We start from the raw sequence: 17922 nt of genomic DNA on the forward strand, positions 1-17922 counted from the left end.
GTCAGTGTGGTAGGCGGTCAGTGTGGTTGGCGGTCAGTGTGGTTGGCGGTCAGTGTGGTTGGCGGTCAGTGTGGTTGGCGGTCAGTGTGGTTGGCGGTCAGTGTGGTTGGCGGTCAGTGTGGTGGGTGGTCAGTGTGGTGGTGGTCAGTGTGGTGGTGGTCAGTGTGGTGGTGGTCAGTGTGGTAGGCGGTCAGTGTGGTAGGTGGTCAGTGTGGTGGTGGTCAGTGTGATGGTGATCAGTGTGGTGGTGGTCAGTGTGGTGGTGGTCAGTGTGTGTTACCTCTGCGTGCTGGGCCATGGTGCTAGCCTCCACAGCGTAGACCTTCCTGGCTCCGGCCTGCGCCGCAAAGAACGACAGAATACCTGAACCACAGCCCACATCTAACACCACCTAGAGAGAAGGGGAGGGAGGAAGAGGAAGAGAGATCACAGATCATTGGATTGGCAGCACACATAAATCAGTCACTGTGTGTCTGTGTTTGTGTGTGGTACCTTGTCCTTAAAGTCACCGTGGTTCTGAAGGATGGCACGTTGGTAGGTTCCGGTCCGAACATAGTCCTGCATCATGTTCTGCTGCTGAGAGAGATAGCCATAGAACTGGAGGGAGAGGAGGGTCAAAGGGCAGAAGGCAAAGGTCATTCAGAGGCCAATCAGTCAAAGTTCAGCACTTCTCTCCAATGTCTTTTAGACTTGATAACGCTGTGTGTGTCTCTCTGTGTGTCTCTCTGTGTGTGGTGATAAAAAACATTGGTGGGTGAACTGATTGCTGGTCACGGTGGAAAAAGCAGCACTTCCTGTTCTTTCAATGCATTTTTCAGCAAAAGGTGTGTAAATTGTCGGGCCTAAAAAAGGTGTGTAAACTATGTCTACTTGCGTTACCCCTCCACTACACCACCATGTGAGAGTTGGATTAGATGGAACTGCAGGAAATGCCTTGCCAGTGCAGTGTGTGTGTGTGTGTGTGTGTGTGTGTGTGTGTGTGTGTGTGTGTGTGTGTGTCCCACCTGAAAGTATTGCACGGCAGAGGACTCTTCTGTCCTGTCACTGAAGACGGAGTGTTCTGCATTGTGGCCCCGGCAACTCTTCAGAATGTTATAGAAGGAAGTAAACTCTACACACACACACACACACACACACACACACACTTTACGTCACCACCGGTGAGGCAATCACTGCACAACTTTTGTAAAACATTCACACAGCCTACCTGCAGGTGTGGAGAACTGTAGCAGGACACTGTTGCAGCCCAGTGTGATGATGAATGACTGTTTCCCCACACGACTGCATTCCGTTTCCCTGGACAACGAACACTTGAAGACTGATGTCTCATCGCCTGTTGACAATCCACCAGAGTCAGGTAAGATAAAGCCACACACACACACACACACAATATTTCCAAAGTAGAATTAAACCATCTTTTCAAAGCACTGGTAGGGAGTTAAAATGTCACTATCAGTGCTTCACCTGAAGCATCCGCAGAAGCATGTAAACAGGTGCAAGCGCCTGGCAAGCACACATGCTTCTCTTTTCATCTTGCTTCAGGTGAGACATTTTAAACACAATAGTATTTTGAAAATGTTGATTTAATTACACTTATTTGTATGGTCTCATTCCTACACGTAATGGACCAACCCCGCACGGGTAAAGTAAGTTAAAATATATTTTTCTATTCAACATTCTGGCTTGCAGATGTCGAGGGAGTTAACTTTCCTGATCACAACGATTCAATTATCGCCCAACATCAAATTCAGTGAGATTCAACGTCGGGTTTCCAGGCTAACTGACGTTACTCTACAATGAAGATGTGAAGCTACAGGACAAAGCCACCAAGATGTATAGGCACACCAAGCCTCAAAACTTAGCATGCTAGTTACCTAGCCATCTCATAACGTTAATAAAGATGCTAGTTTATATGTACTGTATCGATATTCTGGTAATAACCACCCAATTTCTACAACATCAACATTAGTTAACTTTGGAAAAACACATTTTGGGTGAACTTGTGCTATCCCAACGCACCGGCCCATCACAGTGAAATGCTACCTGGTTAGCAAGATGCTAAAGTCAGTTAGCCGCCGCTTTACTGATTGATTCTTCAAAGCGTCGTGAAGGTTTCTGCCACAAGGCAGGAAGCGCTAGCTACCTAGCGGATAATCAATACCCCGGGAGCTGGTTATAGCAGCTACTTACTATTGGAGAGATTTAGGAGAGCCGTGTCTGGGGTGCTTTTAACCTCCAACCTCAAGGGCTGTTGCTCGGAGTGTCGCTGGATCTCTCCGTTCGCGTCCCCGATGGACCGCAACCGCACACAGGGAAACACCGATACCGCCATCTTTGCTACTTGACTTTGCTTCGTCGGATCAGACTTCACCATCAAGCAAACTACGGTGCTGCTCGCTACTGCCACCCCCAGTCAGTCGGGGCATAACAGAAGCTGCATCTTGTGAAATACCAAGGCTATCTGTCCTTTGTTTCTGAAACCTGGGGGACAGAGGGTAGTCCAATAATGTGTGTGTGTGATATTTATATATATATTTAAATATTTAATATATTATATATTTATCTATATATATATCTCCATTCAAAAGTTTTGCGGTCACTTAGAAATGTTCTTGTTTTTGAAAGAAAAGCTTTTTTTTTGCCCATTAAAATAACATTAATTGATCAGAAATACAGTGTAGACATTGCTCATGTAAATGACTATTGCAGCTAGAAACTACTGATTTTGTAATAGAATATCTACACAGGAGTATAGAGGCCCATTATCAGCAACCATCACTTCTGTGTTCCAATAGCACGTTGTGTTAGCTAATCCAAGTTGATCATTTTAAAAGGCTAATTGATCATTAGAAAACACTTTTGCAATTATGTTAGCACAGCTAAAAACTGTTGTGCTGACGAAAGAAGCAATAAAACGGTCCTTCTTTAGACTAGTTGAGTATCTGGAGCAATAGCATTTGTTTTGTTGGCACATTGGAAGTACGCCTTTCAAAAATGTTTAGGCATCAACAATCTATCCAAATAACCACCCACAGACATAAAGTAGTCACACACACACAGTGGTAAATGTGATTTACTAGGTTGGAAACACCGTTACAAAGTTCAGGCACAGAGGATGGACAGTATAACACAGTTACAAAGTTCAGGCACAGAGGATGGACAGTATAACACAGTTACAAAGTTCAGGCACAGAGGATGGACAGTATAACACAGTTACAAAGTTCAGGCACAGAGGATGGACAGTATAACACAGTTACAAAGTTCAGGCACAGAGGATGGACAGTATAACACAGTTACAAAGTTCAGGCACAGAGGATGGACAGTATAACACAGTTACAAAGTTCAGGCACCGAGGATAGACAGGTTACAAAGTTCAGGCACAGAGGATGGACAGTATAGTTACAAAGCTCAGGCACAGTTACAAAGTTCAGGCACAGAGGATGGACAGTATAACACAGTTACAAAGTTCAGGCACAGAGGATGGACAGTATAACACAGTTACAAAGTTCAGGCACAGAGGATGGACAGTATAACACAGTTACAAAGTTCAGGCACAGAGGATAGACAGTATAACACAGTTACAAAGCTCAGGCACAGAGGATACAGACAGTATAACACAGTTACAAAGCACAGATAAAGATGGAATCAGGCACAGAGGATAGACAGTATAGGTTACAAACACAGTTACATTTCAGGCACAGAGGATGGACAGTATAACACAAAGTTCAGGCACAGAGGCACAGAGGATGGACAGTATAACACAGTTACAAAGTTCAGGCACAGAGGATGGACAGTATAACACAGTTACAAAGTTCAGGCACCGAGGATAGACAGTATATCAGGTATCAAATTAAAACTCCTCATACAAGGCCGGTAGCGAGGCTAGAAGGTTCCACGCTCACAGTTCAACGATAAAAACAAACTGCGATACAGGCTGATGGAATCATAAAAAGGGCAGTCATGGTGATGTGGCTAATCAGTAACCTGAAACAAGCTGAAGCACCAGCTGTGGCATATGGAAATGAGTGTTGTTTGTCTTAGTTAAATACGTTCCCATTTGCTATAGTGTTATCTGTGACTGAATGTAGGCTAGTGTAAAAACATGCTATAGTGTTATCTGTGACTGAATGTAGGCTAGTGTAAAACCATGCTATAGTGTTATCTGTGACTGAATGAAGGCTAGTGTAAAACCATGCTATAGTGTTATCTGTGACTGAATGTAGGCTAGTGTAAAACCATGCTATAGTGTTATCTGTGACTGAATGTAGGCTAGTGTAAAACCATGCTATAGTGTTATCTGTGACTGAATGAAGGCTAGTGGAAAACCATGCTATAGTGTTATCTGTGACTGAATGTAGGCTAGTGTAAAACCATGCTATAGTGTTATCTGTGACTGAATGAAGGCTAGTGGAAAACCATGCTATAGTGTTATCTGTGACTGAATGTAGGCTAGTGTAAAACCATGCTATAGTGTTATCTGTGACTGAATGTAGGCTAGTGTAAAACCATGCTATAGTGTTATCTGTGACTGAATGTAGGCTAGTGTAAAACCATGCTATAGTGTTATCTGTGACTGAATGTAGGCTAGTGTAAAACCATGCTATAGTGTTATCAGTGACTGAATGTAGGCTATCTATAGTGTTACTGAATGAAGGCTAGTGGAAAACCATGCTATAGTGTTATCTGTGACTGAATGTAGGCTAGTGTAAAACCATGCTATAGTGTTATCTGTGACTGAATGTAGGCTAGTGTAAAACCATGCTATAGTGTTATCAGTGACTGAATGTAGGCTAGTGTAAAACCATGCTATAGTGTTATCAGTGACTGAATGTAGGCTAGTGTAAAACCATGCTATAGTGTTATCAGTGACTGAATGTAGGCTAGTGTAAAACCATGCTATAGTGTTATCTGTGACTGAATGTAGGCTAGTGTAAAACCATGCTATAGTGTTATCAGTGACTGAATGTAGGCTAGTGTAAAACCATGCTATAGTGTTATCTGTGACTGAATGTAGGCTAGTGTAAAACCATGCTATAGTGTTATCTGTGACTGAATGTAGGCTAGTGTAAAACCATGCTATAGTGTTATCTGTGACTGAATGTAGGCTAGTGTAAAACCATGCTATAGTGTTATCTGTGACTGAATGTAGGCTAGTGTAAAACCATGCTATAGTGTTATCAGTGACTGAATGTAGGCTAGTGTAAAACCATGCTATAGTGTTATCTGTGACTGAATGTAGGCTAGTGTAAAACCATGCTATAGTGTTATCTGTGACTGAATGAAGGCTAGTGTAAAACCATGCTATAGTGTTATCTGTGACTGAATGTAGGCTAGTGGAAAACCATGCTATAGTGTTATCTGTGACTGAATGAAGGCTAGTGTAAAACCATGCTATAGTGTTATCTGTGACTGAATGAAGGCTAGTGTAAAACCATGAGAAGGACAGGAGTATTTCCAGGGAGAAAGGCCAAGGACAGGAGTGTCTTCCTAAAAAAAAAGGTACAGGAGGGCACAACAATGTAACATTTAAGATCACATCAGTATCATCACAACCGAATGAACAAACCCTTCGATAAAAAGGCAGATTATTTCATAAAATAGGTCGACGAAAGTTTAAAAGAAACATGTAACTGCCAGTCTCTTGTATAGAGTACAACTGGGGAGATGTGGTTAGTGTCAGTCTCTTGTATAGAGTACAACTGGGGAGATGTGGTTAGTGTTCCACATGAATTCTAGATTCTAATTCTATGGTTCTGGATCCCTGGGTTGAGAATGTCAACCTGTACCATGTGGTAGTTTGTACCAGGAAGTATACTGCATGTGGAACACAAGCAATAGAAGGTGACAAGACAGCATGTAGGCCAATCGGCTAGAACTGTAGGTTAAACATCAATACGTACCCTGGTTAAAACATTCAACGGTTGGTCACTTCCTTATTGTGCTGAACATGTCGTCAGACACATAAGTTGCATCCCAAATAACACCCTATTCTCTATATACTGCACTATAGGGCTCTGGTCAAAAGTAGTGCACTATATAGGGAACAGGGCTCTGGTGAAAAGTAGTGCACTATATAGGGAACAGGGCTCTGGTCAAAAGTAGTGCACTATATAGGGAACAGGGCTCTGGTCAAAAGTAGTGTATGCACACATGACTGTAAGTCGCTTTGGATAAAAGCGTCTGCTAAATGGCATATATTATTATTATTATTATTATTATTATTATAATAATATAGGGAATAGGGTGCTATTTGGGAGACAACATCAAAGGCACATTCACTGGCTGCCTGCCTGTCAGAGGCTGATATCATACTGGTGGGAAGTACAGTGCATAGATACAAGTTAGGGTTGGAGAACTACAGTAACTTTACAAAACTTGACAGATTTTTCCAGAAATTCCAGTAGAAGATTCCTGGGTTTTCTGCTTATTCCCTCCCGATTCCAGGAATCTTACAACAGGAATTTCTGGAAAACTGGGGAGTTTTCAGGAAGTTACAACCCAAATACAATGTCATCATCATGATCATCATAACAAATAGGATATCACATCAACATCCTGAACATACATGTATAATGGCACTACTAGGCTTTATCTTAATACATGGACTGTCTAGCCTGGTCCCAGATCTGTTTGTGCGGTCTTGCCAACATCTTTGGTCATTGTCGTGCCTTGGCATGCCAGATCTGGGATCAGGCTAGAGGTTAACATTGGGAGAGCTGCAACACACAAATGGACCAGCAGTAGAGAGAGAAGAGGAAGGGTCCCTCATAGGACATACAGCAACAACTCCTCCTCCATACACTGACTGCTGCTGCAGAGAGAGACAGAGGGGGTGGGGGGAGAGACACAGACAGAGGAGGTGGGGGGAGAGACACAGACAGAGGGGGTGGGGGAGAGACACAGACAGAGGGGGGGGGGGGAGAGACACAGACAGAGGGGGTGGGGGGGAGAGACACAGACGGAGAGGGGGGGGGGGAGAGACACAGACAGAGGAGGTGGGGGAGAGACACAGACAGAGGAGGTGGGGGGAGAGACACAGACAGAGGAGGTGGGGGAGAGACACAGACAGAGGGGGTGGGGGGGAGAGACACAGACAGAGGGGGGGGGGAGACACAGACAGAGGGGTGGGGGAGAGACACAGACAGAGGAGGTGGGGGAGAGACACAGACAGAGGAGGTGGGGGAGAGACACAGACAGAGGAGGTGGGGGGAGAGACACAGACAGAGGAGGTGGGGGAGAGACACAGACAGAGGGGGTGGGGGAGAGACACAGACAGAGGGGGTGGGGGAGAGACACAGACAGAGGAGGTGGGGGGAGACACAGACAGAGGAGGTGGGGGGAGACACAGACACAGACAGAGGAGGTGGGGGGAGAGACACAGACAGAGGGGTGGGGGGAGAGACACAGACAGAGGGGGTGGGGGAGAGACACAGACAGAGGAGGTGGGGGAGAGACACAGACAGGAGGAGGGGGGGAGAGACACAGACAGAGGGGGTGGGGGAGAGACACAGACAGAGGGGTGGGGGGAGAGACACAGACAGAGGGGGTGGGGGGAGAGACAGACAGAGGGGGTGGGGGAGACACAGACAGAGGGGGTGGGGGAGAGACACAGACAGAGGAGGTGGGGGGGGAGAGACACAGACAGAGGAGGTGGGGGAGAGACACAGACAGAGGAGGTGGGGGAGAGACACAGACAGAGGGAGGTGGGGGAGAGACACAGACAGAGGAGGTGGGGGGGAGAGACACAGACAGAGGAGGTGGGGGGGAGAGACACAGACAGAGGAGGTGGGGGGGAGAGACACAGACAGAGGAGGTGGGGGAGAGAAACAGACAGAGGAGGGGGGGGAGAGACACAGAAAGAGGAGGTGGGGGAGAGACACAGACAGAGGGGGTGGGGGGGAGAGACACAGACAGAGGGGGGGGGGGGGAGAGACACAGACAGAGGAGGTGGGGGAGAGACACAGACAGAGGAGGTGGGGGAGAGACACAGACAGACAGGAGGAGGTGGGGGGGAGAGACACAGACAGAGGAGGGGGGGGAGACACAGACAGAGGGGTGGGGGGGACACAGACAGAGGAGGTGGGGGAGAGACACAGACAGAGGAGGTGGGGGGAGGAGACACAGACAGAGGAGGTGGGGGGGAGAGACACAGACAGAGGAGGTGGGGGGGGAGAGACACAGACAGAGGAGGTGGGGGAGAGACACAGAGAGAGGAGGTGGGGGGAGAGACACAGACAGAGGGGGGGGAGAGACACAGACAGAGGAGGTGGGGGAGAGACACAGACAGAGGAGGTGGGGGGAGAGACACAGACAGAGGAGGGGGGGGGAGAGACACAGACAGAGGAGGTGGGGGGAGAGACACAGACAGAGGAGGTGGGGGGGAGACACAGACAGAGGGGTGGGGGAGAGACACAGACAGAGGAGGTGGGGGGAGAGACACAGACAGAGGAGGTGGGGGAGAGACACAGACAGAGGGGGTGGGGGGAGAGACACAGACAGAGGAGGTGGGGGGAGACACAGACAGAGGAGGTGGGGGGAGAGACACAGACAGAGGTGGGGGGGGACACAGACAGGGGGGAGAGACACAGACAGAGGGGTGGGGGAGAGACACAGACAGAGGAGGTGGGGGGGGGAGAGACACAGAGAGAGGAGGTGGGGGAGAGACACAGACAGAGGAGGTGGGGGGAGAGACACAGACAGAGGAGGTGGGGGAGAGACACAGACAGAGGAGGTGGGGGAGAGACACAGAGAGAGGGGGAGAGACACAGACAGAGGAGGTGGGGGGAGAGACACAGACAGAGGAGGTGGGGGAGAGACACAGACAGAGGAGGTGGGGGAGAGACACAGACAGAGGAGGTGGGGGGAGACACAGACAGAGGAGAGAGAGAGACACAGACAGAGGAGGTGGGGGAGAGACACAGACAGGGGGAGAGACACAGACAGAGGAGGTGGGGGGAGAGACACAGACAGAGGAGGTGGGGGGAGAGACACAGACAGAGGAGGTGGGGAGAGAGACACAGACACAGACAGAGGAGGTGGGGGGGGGAGAGGAGGGAGACACAGACAGAGGAGGTGGGGGGAGCACAGACAGAGGAGGTGGGGGAGAGACACAGACAGAGGAGGTGGGGGGGGAGAGACACAGACAGAGGAGGTGGGGGAGAGACACAGACAGAGGAGGTGGGGGAGAGACACAGACAGAGGGGGAGAGACACAGACAGAGGGGGAGAGACACAGACAGGAGGTGGGGGAGAGACACAGACAGACAGAGGAGGTGGGGGGAGAGACACAGACAGAGGTGGGGGGAGACACAGACAGAGGAGGTGGGGGAGAGACACAGACAGAGGAGGTGGGGGAGAGACACAGACAGAGGAGGTGGGGGAGAGACACAGACAGAGGAGGTGGGGGAGAGACAGACAGAGGAGGTGGGGGGAGAGACACAGACAGAGGAGGTGGGGGAGAGACACAGACAGAGGGGGGAGAGACACAGACAGAGAGGAGACACAGACAGAGGAGGTGGGGGGAGAGACACAGACAGAGGAGAGACACAGACAGAGGAGGTGGGGGGAGAGACACAGACAGAGGAGGTGGGGGAGAGACACAGACAGAGGAGGTAGGGGGAGAGACACAGAGAGAGGGGGAGAGACACACAGACAGAGGAGGTGGGGGGAGAGACACACAGAGAGAGAGAGAGAGAGACACAGACAGAGGAGGTGGGGGGAGAGACACAGACAGAGGAGGTGGGGGAGAGACACAGACAGAGGAGGTGGGGGAGAGACACAGACAGAGGAGGTGGGGGAGAGACACAGACAGAGGAGGTGGGGGAGAGAGACACAGAGAGAGGAGGTGGGGAGAGACACAGAGAGAGAGAGACACAGACAGAGGAGGTGGGGGGGAGAGACACAGACAGAGGAGGTGGGGGGAGAGACACAGAGAGAGGGGGAGAGACACAGACAGAGGAGGTGGGGGGGGGCGAGACAAGAGGAGGGGGAGAGACACAGACAGAGGGGGGGAGAGACACAGAGAGAGGGGGAGAGACACAGAGAGAGAGAGGGAGAGACACAGACAGAGGAGGTGGGGAGAGACACAGACAGAGGAGGTGGGGGGAGAGACACAGACAGAGGAGGTGGGGGAGAGACACAGACAGAGGAGGTGGGGGGAGAGACACAGACAGAGGAGGTGGGGGGGAGAGACACAGACAGAGGAGGTGGGGGAGAGAGACACAGACAGAGGAGGTGGGGGAGAGAGACACAGACAGAGGAGGAGGGGGGAGAGAGACACAGACAGAGGAGGTGGGGGAGAGAGACACAGACAGAGGAGGTGGGGGAGAGAGACACAGACAGAGGAGGTGGGGGAGAGAGACACAGACAGAGGAGGTGGGGGAGAGAGACACAGACAGAGGAGGTGGGGGAGAGGGAGAGACACAGAGAGAGAGAGATGGTAAATAAACTAAATACTATCAGCCACACACATAATTATTATAATTAGGAGCATCTGACATATTGCCAATTCACCAGCATCTATCTCCTCCAAAACCCAGACAGGAGACTGAAACAGGTGAGTGACTGGAAAAGAGAGAGGAGGAGGAGGAGGAGACTGCAACAGGTGAGAGAGTGGAGAAGAGAGGAGGAGACTGGAACAGGTGAGAGAGTGGAGAAGAGAGGAGGAGACTGCAACAGGTGAGAGAGTGGAGAAGAGAGGAGGAGACTGCAACAGGTGAGAGAGTGGAGAAGAGAGGAGGAGACTGGAACAGGTGAGAGAGTGGAGAAGAGAGGAGGAGACTGGAACAGGTGAGAGAGTGGAGAAGAGAGGAGGAGACTGGAACAGGTGAGAGTGGAGAAGAGAGGAGGAGACTGGAACAGGTGAGAGAGTGGAGAAGAGAGGAGGAGACTGGAACAGGTGAGAGAGTGGAGAAGAGAGGAGGAGACTGGAACAGGTGAGAGAGTGGAGAAGAGAGGAGGAGACTGGAACAGGTGAGAGAGTGGAGAAGAGAGGAGGAGACTGGAACAGGTGAGAGTGGAGAAGAGAGGAGGAGACTGGAACAGGTGAGAGTGGAGAAGAGAGGAGGAGACTGGAACAGGTGAGAGAGTGGAGAAGAGAGGAGGAGACTGGAACAGGTGAGAGAGTGGAGAAGAGAGGAGGAGACTGGAACAGGTGAGAGTGGAGAAGAGAGGAGGAGACTGGAACAGGTGAGAGTGGAGAAGAAAGAGGGAGGGATAAGAGGAGACGAAGGTGTACATCCTTAGAACAGGCTGCAGAGAGACTCTGGAGAGAGAAGGAGAAGATGAGAGTGGATGAAGGTGTCCTAGACTACCTCAGAACAGGCTGCAGGAATTAGAGGGGTGAGAAAGGAAGAGGATAGGAGACTGTGTACTAGGTTACCTCAGACCAGACTGGAGGACTTGGCAGAGAGAAGGAGAAGAGGATAGGAGACTGTGTACTAGGTTACCTCAGACCAGGCTGGAGGACTTGGCAGAGAGAAGGAGAAGAGGATAGGAGACTGTGTACTAGGTTACCTCAGACCAGACTGGAGGACTTGGCAGAGAGAAGGAGAAGAGGATAGGAGACTGTGTACTAGGTTACCTCAGACCAGGCTGGAGGACTTGGCAGAGAGAAGGAGAAGAGGATAGGAGACTGTGTACTAGGTTACCTCAGACCAGGCTGGAGGACTTGGCAGAGAGAAGGAGAAGAGGATAGGAGACTGTGTACTAGGTTACCTCAGACCAGGCTGGAGGACTTGGCAGAGAGAAGGAGAAGAGGATAGGAGACTGTGTACTAGGTTACCTCAGACCAGGCTGGAGGACTTGGCAGAGAGAAGGAGAAGAGGATAGGAGACTGTGTACTAGGTTACCTCAGACCAGACTGGAGGACTTGGCAGAGAGGAGAAGAGGATAGGAGACTGTGTACTAGGTTACCTCAGACCAGACTGGAGGACTTGGCAGAGAGAAGAGGATAGGAGACTGTGTACTAGGTTACCTCAGACCAGACTGCAGGACTTGGCAGAGAGAAGAGATAGAGATAGGAGACTGGGTTACCTCAGACCAGACTGCAGGACTTGGCAGAGAGAAGAGGATAGGAGACTGTGTACTAGGTTACCTCAGACCAGACTGGAGGACTTGGCAGAGAGAAGAGGATAGGAGACTGTGTACTAGGTTACCTCAGACCAGACTGGAGGACTTGGCAGAGAGAAGGAGAAGAGGATATGAGACTGTGTACTAGGTTACCTCAGACCAGACTGGAGGACTTGGCAGAGAGGAGAAGAGGATAGGAGACTGTGTACTAGGTTACCTCAGACCAGACTGGAGGACTTGGCAGAGAGAAGAGGATAGGAGACTGTGTACTAGGTTACCTCAGACCAGACTGGAGGACTTGGCAGAGAGAAGAGGATAGGAGACTGTGTACTGGGTTACCTCAGACCAGACTGGAGGACTTGGTAGAGAGAAGGAGAAGAGGATAGGAGACTGTGTACTAGGTTACCTCAGACCAGGCTGGAGGACTTGGCAGAGAGAAGAGGATAGGAGACTGTGTACTAGGTTACCTCAGACCAGACTGGAGGACTTGGTAGAGAGAAGGAGAAGAGGATAGGAGACTGTGTACTAGGTTACCTCAGACCAGACTGGAGGACTTGGTAGAGAGAGGAGAAGAGGATAGGAGACTGTGTACTAGGTTACCTCAGACCAGACTGCAGGACTTGGCAGAGAGAAGGAGAAGAGGATAGGAGACTGTGTACTAGGTTACCTCAGACCAGACTGGAGGACTTGGCAGAGAGAAGGAGAAGAGGATAGGAGACTGTGTACTAGGTTACCTCAGACCAGACTGGAGGACTTGGTAGAGAGAAGGAGAAGAGGATAGGAGACTGTGTACTAGGTTACCTCAGACCAGACTGCAGGACTTGGCAGAGACAGACTGGAGGACTTGGTAGAGAGAGGAGAAGAGGATAGGAGACTGTGTACTAGGTTACCTCAGACCAGACTGGAGGACTTGGCAGAGAGAAGGAGAAGAGGATAGGAGACTGTGTACTGGGTTACCTCAGACCAGACTGCAGGACTTGGCAGAGAGAAGGAGAAGAGGATAGGAGACTGTGTACTAGGTTACCTCAGACCAGGCTGCAGGACTTGGCAGAGAGAAGGAGAAGAGGATAGGAGACTGTGTACTAGGTTACCTCAGACCAGACTGCAGGACTTGGCAGAGAGAAGGAGAAGAGGATAGGAGACTGTGTACTAGGTTACCTCAGACCAGGCTGCAGGACTTGGCAGAGAGAAGGAGAAGAGGATAGGAGACTGTGTACTAGGTTACCTCAGACCAGGCTGCAGGACTTGGCAGAGAGAAGGAGAAGAGGATAGGAGACTGTGTACTAGGTTACCTCAGACCAGACTGGAGGACTTGGCAGAGAGGAGAAGAGGATAGGAGACTGTGTACTAGGTTACCTCAGACCAGGCTGCAGGACTTGGTAGAGAGAAGGAGAAGAGGATAGGAGACTGTGTACTAGGTTACCTCAGACCAGGCTGGAGGACTTGGCAGAGAGAAGGAGAAGAGGATAGGAGACTGTGTACTAGGTTACCTCAGACCAGGCTGCAGGACTTGGCAGAGAGAAGGAGAAGAGGATAGGAGACTGTGTACTAGGTTACCTCAGACCAGGCTGGAGGACTTGGCAGAGAGAGGTAATAATGTTTTTTTTGGGGGGCTTATATTTGTCCTGTTACACACGTGTGTAATGTAAATGTGTTTCTTGCATATCCCAACTCCCCCTGTGGGGTCACAACCAGGGTCACCATTGTACAGCACCCCTGGAGTAATTTGGGTTAAGTGCCTTGCTCAAGGGTACAGCGGCAGATTTTTCACCTTGTCGGCTCCGGTGTCCGAACCAGTGACCTTTTGGTTATTGGTCCAATGCTCTAACCTCGAGGTGACCTGCCGAGAAGAGGAGGAAGAGGAGGGGAGAGGAGAGGACAAAGGTGTTCTAGGCTACCTCAGAACAGGCTGCAGGACTTGGGGGGTCTGAAGGGGTTGTCACTGGAGGGGACCCCCATCAGGAGAGGGTCCTGGTGAGCGTTCTGCAGACAGTAGTTCTTCAGGTCCACTGCAGCCTGAGACACCTGGGGGTTCATTATAATAATTATTCATTACAGAATACAAAAAGATATATGACTGGGACTGATGCATTATGGGGAGGCTTCCCAGACACAGATTAAACCTAGTCCTGAACTAGACAGTGATCTCAATGGAGAATGTCTATTAAAAGCTGTTATTAGTCGAGGACCAGGCTGAATCTGTGTCCGGGAAACGGACCCTAGATACTATGGCGCTACAGCGGGTTGTGTGCTGCGTCACTGCTTGGTATGGCAACAGCACCGCCCTGGATCGCATGGCGCTACAGAGGGTTGTGTGGACGTCCCAGTACATCACCGGGGCCGAGCTCCCTGCCATCCAGGACCTCTATCAGCAGTGGGAAGACCCGGGAAAATCATCCAAGACTCCAAACACCCAAGACATAGACTATTTTCTACACAACAGGTACCGGTGCATCAAGTCTGACACCAACAGGCTCTTGAACAGCTTCTATCCCAGAGCAATACGACTGATACATAGATAAGAGTTGACCTTTGAAATAAAAGACCCATCTTTGTCTCTATGCAAACTCACAGGGCCCTACACACTGTCACTCCAACACACACTCACAGAGCCCTACACACTGTCACTCCAACACACACTCACAGATCCCTACACACTGTCACTCCAACACACACTCACAGAGCCCTACACACGGTCACTCCAACACACACTCACAGAGCCCTACACACTGTCACTCCAACACACACTCACAGAGCCCTACACACTGTCACTCCAACACACACTCACAGATCCCTACACACTGTCACTCCAACACACACTCACAGAGCCCTACACACGGTCACTCCAACACACACTCACAGAGCCCTACCCCTTACCCCTATACATATCTACCTCCATCCCTCCAGTATCCCCTTACCCCTATACATATCTACCTCCATCCCTCCAGTATCCCCTTACCCCTATACATATCTACCTCCATCCCTCCAGTATCCCCTTACCTCTATACATATCTACCTCTATCCCTCCAGTATCCCTGTCCCCTTACCTCTATACATATCTACCTCCATCCCTCCAGTATCCCTGCACATGTAAATATGGTATTGGAATAGATTTCCTGTATATAGAATGCTGACCTACATACTGTACTTCAGATTTCTTATTTCACATGTTTTTTTCTAGCAATACATTGTTATTGATTATTGCGTTGTCGGGTTTTGAGTTGACAAAAAAGGCATTTCACTGTTCTTGTGCATGTGACATTAAAACTTGTACCACACTGGTGTTACTACACAGCCTCATTTCCATAGTAACAGATGTCAACACAGAGGTTTTGAATAAATTTTCTAGTGACTAAACGGCCGTTAGGCTACAGCTGGATTTCCAATGCAAAGAAGAGAGTACTTCATGCCCTGTACAGGGAGTAGCCTTCCCCCATTCATAGATGCTAACTACTTCAAGTGCTTATTGACGATAAGTGTCTTCTGACCAGGGGATCTTTGTTAGGAGCCCTGATGCTTGCTATAAACATGAAAACACATCGCTTGTGGTACCGTTTTGGAAACATAAGGAACGCATCAAGAGGTGCCACTACAGTCCCTGGCTCAATTCCAGGCTGTATCACATTTGGCCGTCATTGCGTGTCCCATAGGGCAGCGCACAATTTGCCCAGCATCGTGTGTGTTTGGCCGGGGTAGGCTGGCATTGTAAATAATCATTTGTTCTTAACTGACTTGCCTGGTTAAATAAAGGTTAAATAAAAACATCTAATTTCAGCGAGAAATACATTTTCAAAACAACATGTAAATGATTAGACACCATAATAGAGTTACGGTTCGTGTTCCTACACGGCCATATGTCCATGTTACTACAGCGCTTGTTTGCGGAAGACATAGCTAATTAGCACAGGTGGCGGCCTATCTAGCTGCTCCAAACACCTGTGCGTGACGCGTGCCACATTTTGTAACAATGCGAAGGGCTCCGCTTAACTCCACATTGACATGATTGGTTGACGGTGTGGGGGCGGGATTGAACTCCCGGAAAGAGATCGGGGAGGTAATGGTGATAGATGTGCTGAAGAGGTCATTGGAATGCAGACAGTGGGGGATAGGATGCTGGATTGGTGCACAGACAACAAATCTGAAATACAGGGGATATTTGTCAAATCCGTCATGATTGATGTATTGTAAGAGGCCCACACTGTGTTTACTAAAATCTGATTTAGATATATTTGGCTGTTTTCACTGCATAACATTTAGAAGTTGTTCCTTTTCAGGTTTAGAAGAAGTGACTGCTAAATGCTAACTCCCATTCGTATAAACTGGTAGCATAACTAGTTTACAGAAATCATCGGTGGTAGTCAGTCGTTAAACTAATGCAGTTGATTGGTGACGTGAACAAGTATTGGGGTTGACATCCATACAAGAATTACTCAGTTTTAACCTCAACATAGTGTGAAATGCACATAGCCAAGGGGAGTGGTCCTGAGGGTGCTGCAGTACCACCTGATAAATCTTTTAACTGATCATTCATATCCCCCCCCATCAAATTAGTGCACAAGGCCTTTTAGGCTACTCGTGTATGGGCTGAGGAAATACTGGTCAGCAGAGCGGGGAGAAATGCCGCCCCCTATGGCTACAATAAGATACACACGTCAATCATCGATTTCCTGAAACGGTTTTCGCAACCTATGCTGATATGCCCCTAGTCTTTAATGTCAGATAGAAATACTCTTTCAAATAAAAAAATACACACCTACTGTAGACATAGCCCTTCCCCACCCACTGTCGATGGCTACAGTAACTGTATATGTTATTATTTAAAATATTCTGAGAGAAGACAAGGGGCATATTAGCATAGGTTCCCGAAAGCGATGATTATTGACGTTAAAAACACAGCTTCAGAATTGTAGTTTACATACACAGAGCCAAATGTGGGCGAATGTAATGGCTGAAAACCCTACATGCGGAAAAGGGTTTTCGGGAGCTAGAAGTAGCCTAGCTACACTAGACAGAGAGAGTTATATGGCAAGTTTACTTAGAGAAAGAAAAAATGGCTTCGGAATATTACTAACCCGTGGGAATGTCAGTGAACTGACTCATCCAAGATAGGCCAACACTCAGACCCGACTTTCAATCTATTTCACTAGGCCACCGATGCAGGACCATGGTCCTAGGACTGTCTCGAGAGCAGGCAAAAGTTGATTGAATTATGAATGACTTTCCTATCTGATCGACGTTATTATTTTGGCTGTCAACAATACTAGCCTACTGACAGGAGGCGACGATGTAGACTAGCCTACTTAGTTCAATAGACATTTGTAACATGACAACATTGATACAAGGTAGCAACATGTACAACTAACATGACAACTTCATAAAGCAACATTTGCATCATTGTAACTTCGTGTTTGCTACTTTGTTTCACGTCACTATTCTATTCCCAGCGACAGGAGTGTCGTTAACAGCTCTTCCGCGTTAGTGTTGCTGCTACGATCCCGTTTACCTTGATCCTACGGACACTGGCCTCCAACCGCAGCTGTTTCACTACTCTCTGAGCGACGACCAAGTTGCTGCTGGCGTTGTTGTTTGACATGTCGAGGGTCAGAAGAGTGAAAGTAGGTTAATCCTTACTAGGGCGACTGTGAGAGAAAGGGTCAGAGTTGTGAAGCAGTCGGTCTGTCGTTCTCTCCCCGCCCACTCGACACAATGTTTCCTCAACCACGTTCTAATTGGTTGTCGGTCAATCGATCACCGACTACGGTTACAGTCACACTAACTATTTGATATTAAAACTGATTATGGGTGAAGGCCGGGTATGGCAATAGTCACGTAAACACCTTGCTCTTATCGTAAA

The 17922-nt window shown here is 48.9% G+C and overlaps 2 protein-coding genes and 3 long non-coding RNA genes across 59 annotated transcripts in view; 3 read left to right on the forward strand and 2 right to left on the reverse strand.

The window, feature by feature from the left end:
- The window catches only part of LOC118383138 (histone-arginine methyltransferase CARM1-like), a 37203-nt gene extending 34770 nt beyond the window's left edge, over window positions 1-2433 (reverse strand). For 17 of the 18 annotated variants that reach the window (XR_008134787.1, XR_008134784.1, XR_008134779.1 and 14 more), the window contains exons 1-5: window positions 2191-2432; window positions 1208-1333; window positions 1005-1111; window positions 493-597; window positions 281-391 (exon numbers count right to left, since the gene is read on the reverse strand). Coding sequence is in view for 2 of the 18 variants with exons in the window: in XM_052517350.1 (XP_052373310.1) it covers window positions 281-391; window positions 493-597; window positions 1005-1111; window positions 1208-1333; window positions 2191-2374 (633 nt within the window). In the remaining 16 variants the exon portion in view is untranslated. Of the gene's footprint in view, window positions 1-280; window positions 392-492; window positions 598-1004; window positions 1112-1207; window positions 1334-2190 lie in introns of all 18 variants that reach the window. The other variant, XM_052517351.1, reaches the window with a different exon arrangement.
- Window positions 2434-3212: 779 nt separating this feature from the next.
- Window positions 3213-3786, forward strand: LOC127929385 (uncharacterized). 2 transcript variants are annotated; one of them, XR_008134683.1, is made up of 2 exons: window positions 3213-3363; window positions 3755-3786. It is a non-coding gene; the product is annotated as an uncharacterized LOC127929385 (long non-coding RNA). The 2 variants fall into 2 exon arrangements; XR_008134682.1 differs by lacking the exon at window positions 3755-3786 and adding an exon at window positions 3449-3577.
- A 1229-nt stretch (window positions 3787-5015) lies between these two features.
- Window positions 5016-17909, reverse strand: si:ch211-286b5.5 (uncharacterized protein LOC100003596 homolog). Of its 2 annotated transcripts, none has more exons than XM_052517341.1 (3): window positions 17572-17909; window positions 13967-14093; window positions 5016-6808 (listed from the first exon to the last, which is right to left on the reverse strand). In XM_052517341.1, exons 1-2 carry the CDS (start codon window positions 17659-17661, stop codon window positions 13968-13970), a joined length of 216 nt encoding a protein of 71 aa, XP_052373301.1. In that variant the 5' UTR covers window positions 17662-17909; the 3' UTR covers window positions 5016-6808; window position 13967. The 2 variants fall into 2 exon arrangements, with proteins under 2 accessions (XP_052373301.1, XP_052373300.1); XM_052517340.1 differs by having other exon boundaries at window positions 5016-6811; window positions 17572-17897.
- Window positions 10187-11178, forward strand: LOC127929386 (uncharacterized). Of its 6 annotated transcripts, none has more exons than XR_008134685.1 (4): window positions 10187-10232; window positions 10290-10824; window positions 10860-11007; window positions 11078-11178. It is a non-coding gene; the product is annotated as an uncharacterized LOC127929386 (long non-coding RNA). The 6 variants fall into 6 exon arrangements; XR_008134689.1 differs by having other exon boundaries at window positions 10224-10602; window positions 10677-10824; XR_008134686.1 differs by having other exon boundaries at window positions 10227-10639; window positions 10677-10824.
- Window positions 11316-13959, forward strand: LOC127929387 (uncharacterized). 31 transcript variants are annotated; one of them, XR_008134699.1, is made up of 6 exons: window positions 11316-11968; window positions 12217-12597; window positions 12664-12864; window positions 12954-13221; window positions 13356-13553; window positions 13621-13959. It is a non-coding gene; the product is annotated as an uncharacterized LOC127929387 (long non-coding RNA). The 31 variants fall into 31 exon arrangements; XR_008134704.1 differs by lacking the exons at window positions 13356-13553; window positions 13621-13959 and having other exon boundaries at window positions 12217-12469; window positions 12531-12597; window positions 12954-13290; XR_008134716.1 differs by lacking the exons at window positions 13356-13553; window positions 13621-13959 and having other exon boundaries at window positions 12217-12469; window positions 12531-12597; window positions 12731-12864; window positions 12954-13290.
- Window positions 17910-17922: the final 13 nt, after the last annotated feature.

This window comes from Oncorhynchus keta, unplaced genomic scaffold (assembly GCF_023373465.1).
Source record: "Oncorhynchus keta strain PuntledgeMale-10-30-2019 unplaced genomic scaffold, Oket_V2 Un_scaffold_713_pilon_pilon, whole genome shotgun sequence".
Classification (NCBI taxonomy): Eukaryota; Metazoa; Chordata; class Actinopteri; order Salmoniformes; family Salmonidae; genus Oncorhynchus; species Oncorhynchus keta.